General features: G+C 40.4%; 1 protein-coding gene across 2 annotated transcripts in view; it reads right to left on the bottom strand.

Annotated features, from left to right (window-relative positions):
• PCSK2 (proprotein convertase subtilisin/kexin type 2) overlaps positions 1–16,630 on the bottom strand; it is a 106,462-nt gene extending 89,832 nt beyond the window's left edge. The window contains exon 1 of one of the 2 annotated variants that reach the window (XM_038131349.1): positions 16,190–16,630. In XM_038131349.1, coding sequence (XP_037987277.1) covers positions 16,190–16,366 — 177 coding nt within the window. In that variant the 5' untranslated portion in view covers positions 16,367–16,630. The remainder of the gene's footprint in view (positions 1–16,189) is intronic. The other variant, XM_038131348.1, reaches the window with a different exon arrangement.
• Positions 16,631–16,903: the final 273 nt, after the last annotated feature.

The raw sequence follows: 16,903 nt of genomic DNA, 5'->3' as shown, positions 1-16,903 counted from the left end.
GACTGGCAGAGAGCAACTGGAAGGCTCACAGACATTTAGCTTTTAGAAGGCTAAATGACATAGTATTAGGAGAATATCATCCCACTTCCAGCACTTAATTAGGAAGCTCCACTTGAATCTCAAATGATCAGTTCTTTCCCCATTTTAACTTATTAGGGACATTCCAGTTGAACATTTAAATCTAAGCAACTAACTGCACATTTTAAAACTAAGCTAGTCCTTGTAAAAGTTGAAAAAAATGGTTGGGAAGTTACACATTAATGCTATGAATAATTCAACTTCAAAAGTTTGACTACCGTGCATGTAAAATACCTTTTAAAAGAGATATTCTAGAACAGCTATGATAGCCTGCTCCCTCTCCTTTTTATTATCTATACTTCATGATAACATAAGCATCTTAGCAGGAGTTCAAAGTTCTTTACTGAAATACCAAGGCTGATGCCTAGATAGAAAAAATGTTGAGAAAACCTGGGCCGAATACAGGTAGCAGCATCATGCTGCCACAAAACAGATTCTGTTCCTGTATACACACACACACACACACACACACACACATATATACACGCACAGTGCATAAATATAAATTACCTTCTACGAAATTACCTCCTGTTTCAGTCAATCTATCACTATATCCGGTACACTTCCACCAACATAATTTACTATACAAGATAGTGAATTCTGAACATTTAAAATCTGGTAATTCCAAGAATGAGTATGCAAGTTTGGGTTTTCTTTTTCTTCAAAGTACTTCTTTATGTTAATTGAAACATTTACTATCAATAAAAAGAAAGCATTTAATTTACATGTTAAAATTCCATTCTGTATGATATATAAGCATGAAGTAACTTTAAAAAAATCAAAGCATTCTGTTCTGATAAAAAGACCTCTTTTGAAGTTTTATAAAAGGTTAAGGAGATTTCATCAAAATCATTATGGTTCCCTGGAGCTGATCTGCATGACTGACTGGAAAGCTTTTCTGGGTGAATAATCAGAATATTTAGCTTCAGATCCATACACCTGTGAAAAATACAACTGCTGAGGTAGAAGAAGAAAGAAGACTATGAAAGCTCACAGTAAAAGCCACCAAAGTTGCCTGCATTTTGTATACATCCTCAGAGTCAGAGCTCTGAAAGTTCAAATTCTGTCTGGGTTTAGGTAATTGTTTTAAAAAGCAGATTTACATTTAAACTTGTATCTGACATCTTTACCGACGGTGTGATCAGGTATTTACATAATCCAGAGTTTGGTAATAGATCTGGCTCTCCAGGAAAAGGCCCGTCCCCCACACTTCATACATTATGCCTCAAAAACATGCAGGGGAAAAAAAATAAAAATAGGCAGATTACAAGTAACAGCTTGAAATCCATCCTGGTGTGCTATCCATTACCATCCTTTGCTGTCTGTGGGTCCAATTAGCCTTTTAATTCTCTCCATGAAATCAGGCTACTTTTCTTTCTTTTATTTTAATATCAACCCTTAAAATCAAATCCAGTCCAATATTGATCTTGATGTTCTTCCATTAAGGATTAGTCTAAGCAATTTTGGAGATATCTGGAAATATATAATGACAGATATTTGCTGTTTATTTTCCATATAAGGTTAGTTTCTAATACCTCTTAGCATGAAGCAATATTGCATATAGTAACCTTTTAAAGCTGGTGTATTCAAGTTTGACCATAAGCAATTACAATTAGTAAAACAATGACCAGATTTATGGACAAAGTCATAAGATTGACTAAGATTATTCCATTCTTTCCACAGTTATCCCAGTAATCTTTGAGGAACTCAGGTATTTTACGGTTCACATGGTTTTTCACACCAGATCAATTAAACCCAGAGGGAGACACCTAGGAAGGCAGCTCAGTAAGGCAATACCTGAAAGATTATGTGATCCGGCACTGTGGATTGTGAATAATTAATAGCAGAAACCAAGCAATTTTCAGGAAGAATCTAAACCCTGCAGTCAATCCTTTAAATCAATGAACATACATTTGGGAGAAATCAAACAGCAGAGAAAGTGCCTAAAATGTCAAGTTTTGAAGAGGATTTTGCACTGAGATCTGTGAATACCACAAGAAATGCCTGAAACTTCCAATTCTGAGGGACTCCTGCTACCAGGCCAGTAACTTACTGGCCCCAACCAAATGGAGGACACAGGCAGCTCAGAGGAGGATTTTCATTCCCACTATCAGCTACTCCAGGAAGTGTCTTATGATTTGGAGCTACAGCAAAAGAGCAAATAGTGAAATGAACAGTGCAAATAATGAAGTGAAATGAAAACACATCTCCTGTACATAAAGACTTCAAAGTGTCATCAGCAGTATCTGCTCTGTAATGTCGTAGCTGTAAAGCTGGAATTGTTATGGAGTAAAATTCCTATTCTAGCAGCAGCAGGCTCAGCATGTACCATGGAACAATAATGCACTCAGCCTGGTGGCTCAGGTTCTTTTTGTAAGACAAAAGCAAAGCTTCCTGCCCTCAAAAAAAAATAAATTAGCAATTATGAAAGATAACTAATTACTGGAAAGCACTTTAACATTCAAGTGAGGAGGATTATTTAGAATTAGAAATAGCCCTACTTATTGCTTTGATGTATAAATATTGTCCATTATAAGGCACAACTGCCAGAATCTCAGAAATTCCAAGCACTTCATTACTTGCAATATTTGTATAAAAGTACTGGTGGAAAATACACATAAGCAAAACCAGAATCACAAATACAAAACAGCAAATAGAGCAAAACATTTTATATCTATCTGTCTCCTTCTTCTCTTCACATTTGCAACCTCCTTGTAGTTATTAATAACAGTTTCTGAGGCAAAAATGAAATGTGTTTAACCCTCTTCCTGAAGGATGTGGACCAGAAAATAACTTTTAAAAAATTCAGTGATCAACTAAATGCAGCAAAGAAAAACTCTTTCAGTGGAAGAGGCTTAACGGAAAGCAAAATAAGACTTGATGATCTTAGGGTCTTTTCCAACCTTAAAAATCCACTATTTTATGAAAATTGCTAAGATGCACCATTTGGTATAGAAAGAAGCTGGAAAAGTTTCATATTGTTCACAGTTTTAGCACAAATATGTCTGAGGTATCTTAGCTGTTCTCAGGCTACTGCTGAACCACATAGGTTGAGGTGTAATTATTACTGAAATAAAAATTAATAAGTTAAATTCATGGTTCTCAATCTTTTTGCACTCTCCTCCTTACAGTCTTTCCCCAGAAAGAAAAGGGAGTTACTCTGTGCTGCCCTAGATGCCATTGCTAGGAAGAAGGGCTGTAAACACACAGCTACAATTCTCCCCTGCCAGGCCCAAGCATCGCTCCTGAGAGATGCCATTCCCTGGTACTAAAAGGGAGAAAAAGACAGTCCACTGCTGAGCCCTCAACTGCTCTGAGAAGGAAAAATCAGGTATAAAGTAGCCTGTTCCTCAGAGACACCTGATGTAGGATGGGGCAGCACACAGAGATAGTTGTCCAGAGCTGATGGCTCCCATCCCATCTTGTCTACTTGGCAAAGAAAATCAAACTGCTCTTCTTTCTTGGTCTTGCCTTGAACAATATGCACAGTGACACCACTTGCAGTTTTGCTTGTCACAAAGCAAAGGAAATCAGTATCAGCTGCAAAGCAGTGCAGAAGGTTAAAGAAAAGCCACAGTAAGACTAAAATCAGATACTGTTCCTCATTCTAAAACTTTAGCAAGTGAGACCACCTTGGGCAGAGCCAACACAGAAAACAAGCATCAGCATCTCCTGACCAGAAAAGCCCATCTAGCAAAGGTATTATGAATAATAAATTCTTAAAAAAAATCCCAAGTTGAATTTAGCTGCCAAAGGCATCAATATTTTATCTGGCTCTCAGGGAGAGGTCCAGCATTCACAGTGTGTCACTAGTTTTAAGAGGTAATATAGAATACAAAAATAAAGGTGAACATTGGTTCCAAGGCTTATCTTTGATATAAAATTTTACAGGCTCCTTGTCTTTACCATTGCATTTTACTGGCTCACTACAGAGCTCTACATACATTATGGTGCCCACAAAAAAAGCTTAAGAACAACCTGGATTGTCCCCTTTTGTTTTAATGGGAACTATCTCTGCCCAGCCTTCCCATACTGCCTTTCACACTGTTTCATATAAGGCAGAATCCCTACAGCACTCTGCTGACTTATGTGCATAATTTCCCATGATTTCTCCCCAATACTGTAATATTCTAAAACCAGTTTATTTTGCTCTTTTTTTAAGGTTCCTCTCCCAAGTTACTAATGGGGACAACAGTCTGCAACAACTTTCTTTTGAGCAAAATCATTTATAAACACAACAAGGATAATTTATAGCAAATTATCACCTTCTTTGGTCACCAAAATCAGCATAAATGGATCTGTCAGTGAATGGCATTCACAGAAAGCACTCATTCAGCCAGGCTGACAAAGAACCTCCCCAGAGCTCCTTGCCTGCCTTAGTATGAATATGTGGCCATGGATGTGAGAGTTCAAACAAACACTGGTGCTAAAGGAAAAAATATGTACCCGTCCTCCAAATAATAATTTAATTTTTTCCTTTTTTTAAAGAAGTATAACACAAAACATCTCTCCCCACAGAATCCAAGCACTGCCCAAGCATCACTCCTGACTTTGAAAAGAACTGTAAATTGGCACAGGTGAGCTCTTTCATCCCATTACTGCTCAGTAATTACACCAACAGAAAATATGACCTAAACCCAGTACAAGTAAATGTTTTGGCGCCTTCGTGGGCCCCACAGGCCTCACACCTTCAGTTACCATTGTAAGTAAAGCAGAACAAAGTATGTCACAGCAGAAAACAGAAATCTTTTTGAAACCTTCTCATCCCAGTTTCACCAAATGCACTAAGGATGCTTATAAATATTCAATAATAATTTTTAAACTCTCTTGCCCTGATTTTCCCCCACCCCAAATTAGCATTCAAAATCATTTTACCTTTAAATACACAGATAGGAGCTAAGTCTGAAGTCAAAAACACTCACTCACTTTAGGGATAAGTGCCATATAAGAGAGAAACACAGGTGGCCTCATGCACCGAAATGACACAGAACAAAGTACGAACATGAAAGGATTAATTCAAACATTGGTAGAGAAATGTGAAATAGCACAGAGGACTAAAGCTGCACCAGAGATCACACAACATGAAATCCAGTCTACTGTATCCCCGGCCCCAGGCAAGGATTTCACACTTCCTCATTTGTGTGCTATAATTACACTGAAGGCTCAAAATAAGGATCCCATGTGGAGCCAGGTTCTGCACAAAATCCAAACAGCCCCAAGGACTGGCACAGTCAGGCCCTGGCCTGAGTGCTATGATTCAGTCATCCAGCTCAGTTCTCCTTGTACCTGTGTCCTAGCCAGCTGTCTCCAACAAAGTCTAATCTGCTTGTCTTGGCAAATCTGGCAGATGGAGGTGTTATAGCCATAGCTTCAACACTCCCAGAAGGTACATTTCATATGAAAACATCATCAGATCATCCTTGTGAAATCAATTCAGTAACACAAAGTGAAAATTTCTTTTATAAATTAATTCATAAATGCCTGTCTTAGATGTTTTCATGTGTTTTCAGCTCTGTTTCATATAAATATCCAACCACCTCTTAAAGGAATCAGCAACTGGTGGTGGGAGTAAGAAGGGACCAAGACTAAGCAGAGAGATACAAAAGTCAATGGAAATATTGTGACACACATGATAACAAGGCCACCTGTAACTGTTATTTAGAATAGCGGTTGTCCTGTAAGAATGCAGCAACTCTGCTCAAAAAGTTCTATTTACGTCTTCTCAAGCCAGCGGCAGTCGTTTCCAATGGTTTCTCAAAGGTTTCCTCACCTCCACAGCCAAATATCTTCTCCTCTAGAAACAGTGTAAAGTCAAAAGTGATGTCCAAAGAATTTGTAAGAATATATGCCTTAGGATTTTATTTTATCCAAATGGATAAAACAAAGCCTTTTGCCTAGTCCCTCTTGCATGCAGCCAGAACAAGGTTAAACAGTCTCCTCAACAGCTGGACATGAGGTGTTAAATAAAAACCTGGAAGTAAATTAAAGAAACATAACCGGTTGTGGAATGTGATTACACTTATATGTCCAATCTGTCCATGTCGAATTCATCTGAATGCCCAGCACAATTCATGGCAAAAGAAAAAGAGGCCCTTTCAAAGCATGATTCATCTCACTTATCTCAGGTGGCCATGTTAGAATACAAGCAGAGCTGAGCCCTAGGAGCTCTTTCACTCTGAAGTCTGTAAGAGAAGCACTGATGTTCAGGTAGATCAATTCTGATGTTAAATGGCTACTGTCATTTTCTTATCAGTTTTGTTGTTAGATTACCCCACCCAGTGCTTCCAAGGACTTAGAAAACACCACTCCATTGGTTTGGTTACAAGTTAGTGATATTTGGAATTTGATCTGCAACTGAATGAATCACACAGGTGTAAGGTTTTACTGTATCTGTATCACTGTTAGGTTTGTCACTGAAGAGCTCCGTCCTGCAAGCACATAAAGTCATACAAGTCATCAGTGACAATACTCTGGATTTGCTGACAGTTTTATCAGTGAATTGGAGAATTCATTTGACACTTTAAAAATGGTTATTCTAGTTTATGGGAATGGATCTCTGCAGTTTAGAGTTTTATCTATTACTCCCCAGTAACTGTAAACACTATTATCAAGTCTACCACGTGCCCTGTGGATAGCAGGATACTTCCCAGATTTCAAGGAGAATGTTGCTTATACACTAGACCTCAAATTGGACTATCTGGGTTAATCCAGATTGTCATTATCTGGAGTAGGTGATTATTATTGTTTGGCTGAAAGGCTGAAGTAAAGGCTGAACAATCATCATTATGTCCTCTTACATAAATGGGGTGGCTGTGGGTGTGTGAGCAAGAAGAGCTCCTCAGTCAAGCCCTGGGCACCAGAAAAAATTCTGGAGTTCACCACCAAAAAAGTCACTGGGAGCACCTAATAACTGTGTTGTCATTTTTAGCAGCAACAAACAACCACTGGGAAAAGGAGAAAACCTCTCCAATCATTCAGCTACACAATTCCATTACAACCACACAAACAACAGATAAACACACACATCACTTAGAATAATAAAGTAAATATGATTTCATGAGAAGGTGAATCAATTAAATTTTCTTAAAGCAGGTATGTGTTACACAAAATTTTTTTACACAAATTGGGAGAATTTTACCATCCCATTAAAACAGAACAAAAACACCTCCAACCCAATTAAAAGAACCCAAAAAATAACAAAGGAACACAACAAAATAGAATAAACAAACACACACACCCACCCCCGAAACCTAATCAAACAAAAATGAGAAAAGACAAACAGAAATCAGACTCCAGACATTCTTTAGAGACAATTGGTCAGTACTTGACCCAGTTAATTAACTATAACTCATTTAGTCTGAGGCAGTCAGTGCTGTAAGAATAAAGGGAGGAAAAAGGATGGTAATCCAGAAGTGGCTTTGCCAGTTCTGCATTTTATTAACAAAGGTGAATAAAATTTTGGCTGTAAGTATCTGTCTTCTGCTTGGAGCCACGGAGCTCCTTGGGGTGTTCTGTCACTTTTTTGATGTTCTGCTGTGTTTTCAAAGCATCTCTCAAGATGTTAATATTCTGTATAAGCTTTCACACCTCAAACGACCTTCTCTCCAAGATGATTCAACCCATGACCATTTTCTTTGCTATTTCCCTCTCTGCTCTTGCTTCACATGGTAGCAACTCTGCTCTAGGATAGAGCCATAAGTAAATTACCAAAGACATGAGTTTCAGTATCTTCTTATTTTAGGAGAATCTTAGGAAATTAGAGCTGTAACATTCTTGTTTCAGTTGCTTCCCATGTAAAATGGCATACTCCTATAAGTACTAGTTTAATTATTTTATTTTTTGATAGGATTCACTTAATTAATGTTTGTGCAGTATTATAGAATGAGAGATGTAACTCTTAACTGTAAAATGCCAAATGCCATTGCAAACATATATTAATGGGTATATCTACATATGTAATATATCTGTGAGAAATCAGGCACCTCTTTAACAGCAAACATTTGTTAAAATTTTTAATATATTTAAGCAATATAAGATGGAAGTCTCTTCTTCCAATCAGTATATCCTTATCTCTTCTTCCTATCAGTATATCCTTAGAGAAAACTCATAAAAAACATTCTGATTCAGTTAGAGTCTGCAAATTTAAATGGCCATGGTACGCTTCTGAGATCAATATTGCTGACAGCAATTAGCACTGCTTATAAAAGGCCACTTTGCGTCATTCCTGATTTACAGCCCATCTCTCCTTTTAAGCATGCAACCAAACAGGTTGACCACTATTGTCACACAGGAGCCTGGGGTCACATCAGCTTCAGAAACACAGAGATAAAAGTCATGAGCTAAAGTTTGCTATTTAAAAAATAACATTCAGATGCAGCGTGCCCCAGACACAAAATACCAGTACTTAAACCTCATGATGAAGAATGGGCAAGATGTTGCTAAACACTGAGATTCTGATGTTCAGTAAAGCACTTGGGCATTATTTTTAAGTCTATATTCATGAAACAAAGTGGCTACATAAACATGTGTGCAAGTGCTTAGCTCATGCAGCATGCAAAAGCAGAGTCAGGAACTCAAGCTTGAAGGAAGTAGAGTGGTAAGAGCAACTCCAAGCAAAATTACTTGGTTACTGACAAGAGTTCCTCGAGAAGGCACAGATGATGTGAATTACTCTAATGTAAAGATGCTAACTCTTACTGACGCTTTAAGAAGATGTGACCTCTCTTGCAATTCAAAACCTTTACTGTTTCCTTTTTACTTCATGTCTGTTTAATGCTAGGCTACCAAGCCGATAAACAGAAAGTGCTTCACAGAGAGGTTTCTGTTATTACACCACACTGAAAAAGCCTCCCAGTTGCCAGAGAAGCAGTCCGAAAAATATGTGCTTTACGGGAGAGAAGCCCATGGGTAACAATTAGAAACAAAACTGTGACATTAAAGGACAGAAGGACAGGAGGGTCACACTGTTTCTCCTTCTTTTTTTTTTTTTTTTTTTTTAACATAAGGTAGTATGCTTGAGAAAAGCAGAGGAAGGAAGCCTCAAGAAAAACATTTTCAGCAGAGCCAAGGAAAAGAAAAAATTTTGGAACACTGCTGTTTTCCTTATTTTTGTAAAGTTTCTTGATTCTGCTAGGAGGAAGTCACAGACACTATCCTCACTACCACAAGATCAGGTCAGAGGATAATCCTTTACCCATGCCACCACAACCTAGAGAGAGCTCCTGTTGACTCTTGACAAAAAAGCATAATGGTCACTTCACAACAAGGAGCAGCTGCTCTGAGTGGGGTCAAGAGCTCTGTGGTAGACAGAAGAAAAAGGACTACTTGAACCTAGCAGTAATGATGAGAAAGGAAAGCAAACAGCAACACCCAACAACACTCCTTACCCTTCCTCCCAGGGCCTCCCTCACTGACCTTTCAGACATCTGTTAAATAAGCCTTTTACTGCCAATTAATAAATTATCGAAGTCTATTACTGGCAGAAATTGTTTTCAGTCTAGCATGTGCTTATATGTTATCTTGCTCCTATGACATTAGTCAACCAAGGAAAATATAGGAAAGGAATATTTTAATTAATCACTCAGCATTTCAGCCTTTAGAGCCTGAAAAACTGGTTTCTCTAGCAAGGTATAATATATTTAACATAAATGATAAATGTTCAGTTAGAAGGCGGGAAAAGGGTTTTACAGAATCAAACTGAGTGTTTTAATCTTCATCAAAAGAAAGAAAAATATCCACTTGCTTTTCTGACATGGTTCTATTCTGAACTATATCTTAATTGTAGGAGAAATTGAATGGTTTTACAGTTAAGAGATGAAAAGTACATTTGCCTGTGAAGTTTAGGAGTTTAAATGGCAATATAAAAATTAAACAATGGAAATGCTGTCAAGATGATGATATCATAATCCACAACCATCATTCCATCAATGTTAGCAGCCAGTTCTTCCAAATGTGCAAATGTGTTCCAGTTCTGATTTTTGATACTTCACCCATATTCTGAACTGACAGTTCCACTTTACAACTGGCTCTAAGTAATTTCTAAACAGCTAAGTTCAGCTGAAACACTGTTCTAAAATTAATCGATACAGGGAAGCATAAAGTCCCCATGGGACTGATGGGAATCCAACAGTCATGGTTATGGATAATTCACCATATTTGGCTGCAGCTAAAAGCCTTAAAAAGAAGTTTTTGCTGCCCTTGGTGTTGCACAGTAGGTGCAACAGTACTCACCCACAAAGCTGATTTCAGAATCACACTCCTCCATTTAACTGGCTTTTCATAAAAAATGAGTAGGTAGAAAGAAGCATCCTTTCTCATCAGGAAAGGGAAGGCTATATTCAACCTCTTTTACTACCCATACAAGGAAGAGATTTACCACTTTGGCTCTAGTTTTGTATCCAACAATCATCTGAAACAGCAAATTTATCTACTCAATAATAATAGTATTTAAATATATATTTGCTGGGTTTCAGGTTTTCATAGATTGATTCTTTGGAGAAAACTGCTCTGACACATCTTTATCTGGAATACATGTGCCAACTGGTTTGATGTAAACACTGAGGTCACTATTAGCATTTGCTTTCTGTGGACAAGGTAGTTAAGAATGTAATATTTCCACAGAAGTCTTGTTTGAGAAGGTAAGTAGTACAGGATAATGTCCCAGTTCACTCCTTGTGAAAGAGCTATTACTACCCAATTTAATTATTTATAATCACAGCGTATAAATGGAGAGTGGCCAAGCTCATAATTTCTTTTTTAAGTCCAAGCTCATGCTACTTGCTGAACACAGCCAGCACAGCTGAGTTACACTGCTGAGCTACTGCAATAAATCTCTGACAGAATTGTATTTGAAGCAGCATGATAAACTGTTCATCACGGCCACTCAGAACTTCACACAGTACACACCAAATTCAGCTCTTTCTGGGACGCTGCTTTCTGTCACAAAACATGGCCTGAGCCTGCTGAGCTGAAATTAAATCTCCATTTCAATTGCACAGGGTTTGCCTTTTCAATGAACTTATGAGAGTTAAATGAAGAGTTTGCCTTGATTTACAAGAGCAACACACTAGACTTTGACAAATACTTGAACAGTTCAGCTTCCTCCCACCAGAGGCCATGGATGGATGGAAGTGTTGAGCTTGCTCACTGTAATATTTATAGCCACCATGCAGCAGCATCCTGTAGAGACCTGACCCATTTAATTATCTGAAAAAGTTGAAAGAAAAAAGAAGAAGAACAGGGCTTCTGATGACTGGAATAACATTGCAGGACAAAGGTACATTTTACATCTATTAACAGCACTGAATTTGCTACTACTGCTCACACAGAAACTACCCACCCACTCTGTGGACTGGAACTGCCCAAAAAGATTTCCCAGATATAATATTTTAATAAGAACTGGCATAATTTATCATTCATTTTAACAGTTTGGCCTGATTTGCAGCTCACAGAATATTCTGTGAGCATGGACATTTCTCAGAACTACTAATGGAAACTATCTACCAGATAAATTCTACCCATGTTTTGGCAACTACTTTGCAACTGCTTTATTACAAACATTTGAAATTTGAGTTGCATGTGTCAATTTTAATTGAACAACTCCATTGATGGATGAGGTTAAGGGTCGTATGCAAACTTCTCTTTAGCTGCACTAAGCAGTAACTATTACCACCATAACTATTCCAGGGAGTCTAGAAGCTCTTATGTTGCTGTTGCTTTTACTTGGTTTTATCTGTTTGTTTATTTGATTGAAATCAACATGGCTGTCTTGTTAAAAGCTCCAGGGGAAATTAAATTTCTGCTAATATTGTTCTGACTTGAAATGAGCAAAACATGTCAGTACTCCTACACTGATAGCAACAGCATTGCAATTGGGTTTGTTTCCTCACTTTAACCACATCAGTATAGTTACAGCAGTAAAAGTTTTCCTAAGAGTTGGTAGGGTCTTATACCTTGTCACCTAGCATGTTGCGTCAAGCAGACAGAAGGCTGTCTTTCACCTTCACGCAACAGTTGCATTTTCAAAAAGATAACAAAAATTCAGAAACTCTGTCCATTTCTGAAGGAGACAAGCAGCAGACTCAGTCTCCAGGACCATTTGCCAGCTAATAAATAAATGCCAAGGATGCCCAGCACTCTGGGCTAGATGGCAGGAGATAGACTAGTACACAGAATGTTCCAGTACGCTGGGATCACAGCATTCAGGATCCTTGACAGAAATCCCAGCAAAGCACTCTCAAGGCTGTGAACTCCTTATTCTGCCTTCTACACCACATCAACTCCCACCTCACAGGCTCCCTCCCTAAATGCAGGGTAGTGGGTTGCTGCAGTAAGAAATATAGCTTCTTTATCTATTAATTTTTGCTTTTGATAAGTCTGTATTTATGCACTGTAAAGAAAAAAAAAAAAAAAAACAAAAAAAACCCCAAGAAAATCTGAATGCTCACAGTGTTTCATCAAGAAATTACTGGCTGGGTCCACAAAGCCTGGTCCTCAACCAGCAGCCTCCTAAGCAAAAAACCGGAAGCAAAGCAGTCACAGCAGTGAGAGGTAAGACTGAGTTTTCAAGATTTAGAGGGATAAAGGATCAAGTGATACAACAAAAAAAATAGACCAGCTTTAGGCAATATAAACATAAAATTCTCCATGTTTTCAAATCCATGTTTGGTTCTTATTTTAAAATCTGGGGGCATTAGATGCTTAAAACCTCAATGCAAAATATTTAGCCTTTTAGTTATGGTGGCATTTTATGGACTGTTTCAGTCTCGCTGTTGTTGATGAAATGGAAAGAGATACCTAAACTCCGATCTCCAAATAGAAGACCTTTCTAAATGCATTTTCCACCTCTCCTTGTTAGAAATTAATTGAAAATTGCAAGGCAAGGCCAGAAAGCAGCTTTTTTCAGCCTGCATTAAAAAATGTATTATGGTGACAACCCTGCCAAGAGGCAAATAAATCAAATGGGGGGGAAAACCAATCAAAATCAAAATCTTGTTCTTTTTACATTTCTTACAATATTAGGGGGGCATTCTCACAACTCCTGAATGCTCAAAGATGGTAAGACTAACCATTTCAAAAAAAAAAAAAAGTATGTTTTATCACAGTATTTGTTTCACCAGAAATACATAGAATCAATTATTGCAGGTAAAAATGGACTGAAAAATTGCAAATATTAAAATAAGAATCAAAGAGCACAATCAGCATTACAAAGATGTCAGTATTCAGGATTAATTCAGGGAAGATTAAAGAAAAACTGACTACTCTTTTTGACACGATAGGATCCAAGACCTAAACAAAAGCACCTGTTTATGTAAGTACCAAGCCCTTCTCAATCAGCTTATCAAGCACTGAATTTAAAGCACACATTTAGCCTACGTCATATCTTGTAAGGGTTTCAGAACGATGGTAGGAAGCACAGCCAAAGAATCAATTAGAAAGGTGCATCACGTAGTCCATTAATCTTAAAGACAATGCTTTCTCATGCATTTTGACAGAAATCTGCTGTTAAGTAAACATACCATGCACTTGCTCAGAGATTGCTTATTATTGGGGGGAAAAAAAAGTGAGCTAAAAATACATAATTTAAAAACCAGCTCCCATCCCATAAAGTCATGTTAAAAGACATCTGTGATACCCTAAAGGCATAAAAGGAATCTTTCTCATACGCATCTCAAATTCACACACAATAAAAAAGAAGAATCTGCTCTTGTGTTCCTACACTGCACTGAAACAAAGGTGATTATTTTCAGACCATGGCTCTTCTCCAATATGGGCAAAGTTAACTGGATTTGTTTTAAGTAAATAACTCAATATATCATCCACACAGCATGTGTCATTGAAGTAGCTAAAAGACCACTTCTCTTTGTGATGTAATTTGGGAGTGGGGAGTGTGCTGGTATTTTTTGAATATTTCATCAGACAGCATATCTACACATAGTAGTTTCCCTCAAGAGCTTCCCACTAACAGCTCTGTGCTTCTCTACACGGCCATGTTCAACTTCCTGCACTGTCAACAGCACCATGAAAGCTGAGTCTGCAGACTGTAGGCTGCTAGACAAGCCTGACGATAGCAAAACAGAGAGGAGATTCTTCAGCAATACTGAAGAGCCACTAGCATAAATAATACATGCTTCTATTGGCAGTCAATTACCACCACCCAAACCCTCTTAAGAATAGAGATTGCTATCAACCTCTCACTGATTTATCCTCCAACACACCCAGTAAAGTGTCAAACCCTACCAACTTTTCCCCTTCCATATAACTACTGCCTTGCAGAAAGCAGAGTGCTATTTCCTCTTACAGCTGGGGAGGAGGGGTGGCAAGCTTACTGGCTTTTCAGGGACTGGGATAGTATAACCCACAAAACTTCAGACAGTATGTGGGGACTACAGGACCCACTGCAACCACCTGCTGCTCCACGCCATGAGCACACACACACATCACACCATGTCTCTGCTGGGCTTCATTCCTAGAGACACCCATGTCCACAGCCTCCCCATAGCAAGTCCTGGAAAACAGGTACTCTCTCTCCTCTTGCACACCCGAGGGACTTTCCTCCAGCTCAGGTGAGCTACAAGGGTGATTTCCATGAAGAAGCTGTATGTCTCCTAATGGGGCTGAGGCATCCTGGGGAGAAGCATGGTAGAGGGGAGAGGATTTGAACAGCCCAGAAGCTGCATTTCTTTATCCTACAAAATCCTCTCCCTGTCTCTTCCCCACTTGGACCACAGGATCATTTGAAAGCATCTAGCAAAAGTTGTAAGAAATTGATCTATGCAGGAACGTACCCTTCTATCCTCAAAAGGCCTTATCAGTCAGATAACGCCAGGAGAGAAGGAAGGGAGCACAATCAGGAAGAGATTAGAAAAGGTAAACTGTTAACCAAAATGCCATATCTAAATCTCATATAACAAAAGCTAATGCACACAATGAATCCTTTTCCAAATGTATCAGCAGCTACCTGTCACTATCACGTCAAGTCTGTGTGCCTAAAACAAAAGCATCTTATCAGAGCAGGAATTAGCTGTGGTCACAGCAACAATGATCTTGTCCTCATTTCTCTAATAAGCTCCCACTGGAGTTGAAACAAGGCAACCTGAGGGAGGGAGTCTCACTTGATATGTTTTTTTAATTATGTATTTTTAAATCGAGGTTTGAAGCCATTTCACTCATTCAGGTTCAGGGTATCATTAATTTCCTTGGATGAAGGACCAGGCTGTCATTGTATAACTGCCAAGAAAAGAAAAAAACCAAACAAGCAGCAGCAACACTCACAGCCTGCTTTCCTTTCACATCTCTCTAAGCAAGTCTGCCAAGAAGTGTATTGACCAGGGCACTCTATCAGCCTCTCCCTGTTTTCACTCCAGGTCTTACTGTACCCTAAAATATTTAGAGGTCTAATTATTACTTGAATGGGAGAGATTTCTAGCAGAGGTGGACACTCTAGGAGTCAGGAGGGGACCTGTAACTCTGGCTACACTTGATTTCCCAGGACCTCAGGAGCAAAAACAACCTCCAATGGCACTTGAAGTCTCCCAACTTACATTTTTAGTGAAAAGCATTCACTACTTATCATGGGGTCATCCTATTTCTCTAGGAGAATAATAGGGGTATTAAGAAGCTCACCACCATCAAAAATTGAGTGTCAAAACCCCTATGAAATCTTCTATTCAAACTGTGTGCAGGCTTCTCCATGGAGATGAATCTTTCCTTTTTCCGTAGGTGCTCCGAGCCGTTCCAGGCGCGCTCGGGAAGCCCTAGGCGGCAGCCCAAGCCCCGCAGGATGGAGCTTCTCCATGGCAGGATGTTTACATAGTAAGTCAAAAGGCACCGAGTTACCATGTGGGAAACTCCGCTCTCCCTCCAAGATAACCACCCTGCTGGGACAATGCCGAGGCGCACTTCCAATTGCTCTTGGCACCGCTATTCCTCAAAGCCCCTCGAGAAGCGGGAATTAACGCGGGTACAGCGGGACGCGCTCCGCACCGTCCTTTCCCGCAGGTGAGAGGCGGCCAGAACCGCGCCAGGGCCACCAATGCGACGCACAACACCGCATGCACTGAGCCCAACGTGAAGGGCAACGCAGAGCTCCGACCCTGCGCGGGGGGCTTACCTTCCGCACCCCACCGAAGCCGTGCTCCGCCGCTACCCGCTCGGCCTCCGCCTGGCCCCCGTCGTGCAGCTCCACCAAGAAATGGTTGCTATAGACGGCACCACGGGCCGGGGGGCCGAGGAAGTGCAGGAGAAAGAGGAGGAGGGAGCCCCGAAGCAGCGGCGGCCCCGGCGGCATGGCCCCGCGCTGCGCGCCCGCGGAGGCAGCCCGCCGGGCGGGCGGGCGAGAGGGGAAGCGCCCAAAAGATGGGAGGGGAGGAGGGCGAAAAGAAAATTAAAACAAATGAGAGCGGCAGAGGCAAGAGGAGAGCAGCGCGGAAAGGACTGGCCGGGCGGCGCGGATGCGTGTTCCACGGCGGCCGAGGGGCAGCACCAGCCGAGCGGGGGAGGCGGGGGGGACGGGGGGACGCGCCGCGCTGCCAATCATGGAGGGGAGGATCGCCTCGGCCCCCCTTCCCTCCCAGCTTGCGGTTCCCGGAACGCTCCGCACGCCACCCCAGCACCCCACCCACACTTCACTCCCACCTTCCACAGTCCTGTCTCTGCAAAGCCGCACCCCACGATTGCAGCCGCGCTGCGCACATCAGCCCCCGTCCTAGCTCCCGCCGAGCCGAGCCGAGCCGTGCTCGGACCCCTACGGCTGTTCCTGCTGAGGGCGAAGGTCGCCGAGTGGAGGCAGACAGGCTGGACAGGGAAGGCTCCGAAGCTGGAGCGT

Source organism: Motacilla alba, chromosome 3, assembly GCF_015832195.1.
Source record: "Motacilla alba alba isolate MOTALB_02 chromosome 3, Motacilla_alba_V1.0_pri, whole genome shotgun sequence".
Lineage (NCBI taxonomy): Eukaryota > Metazoa > Chordata > Aves > Passeriformes > Motacillidae > Motacilla > Motacilla alba.
This window is presented reverse-complemented; position numbering and strand designations above follow the sequence as displayed.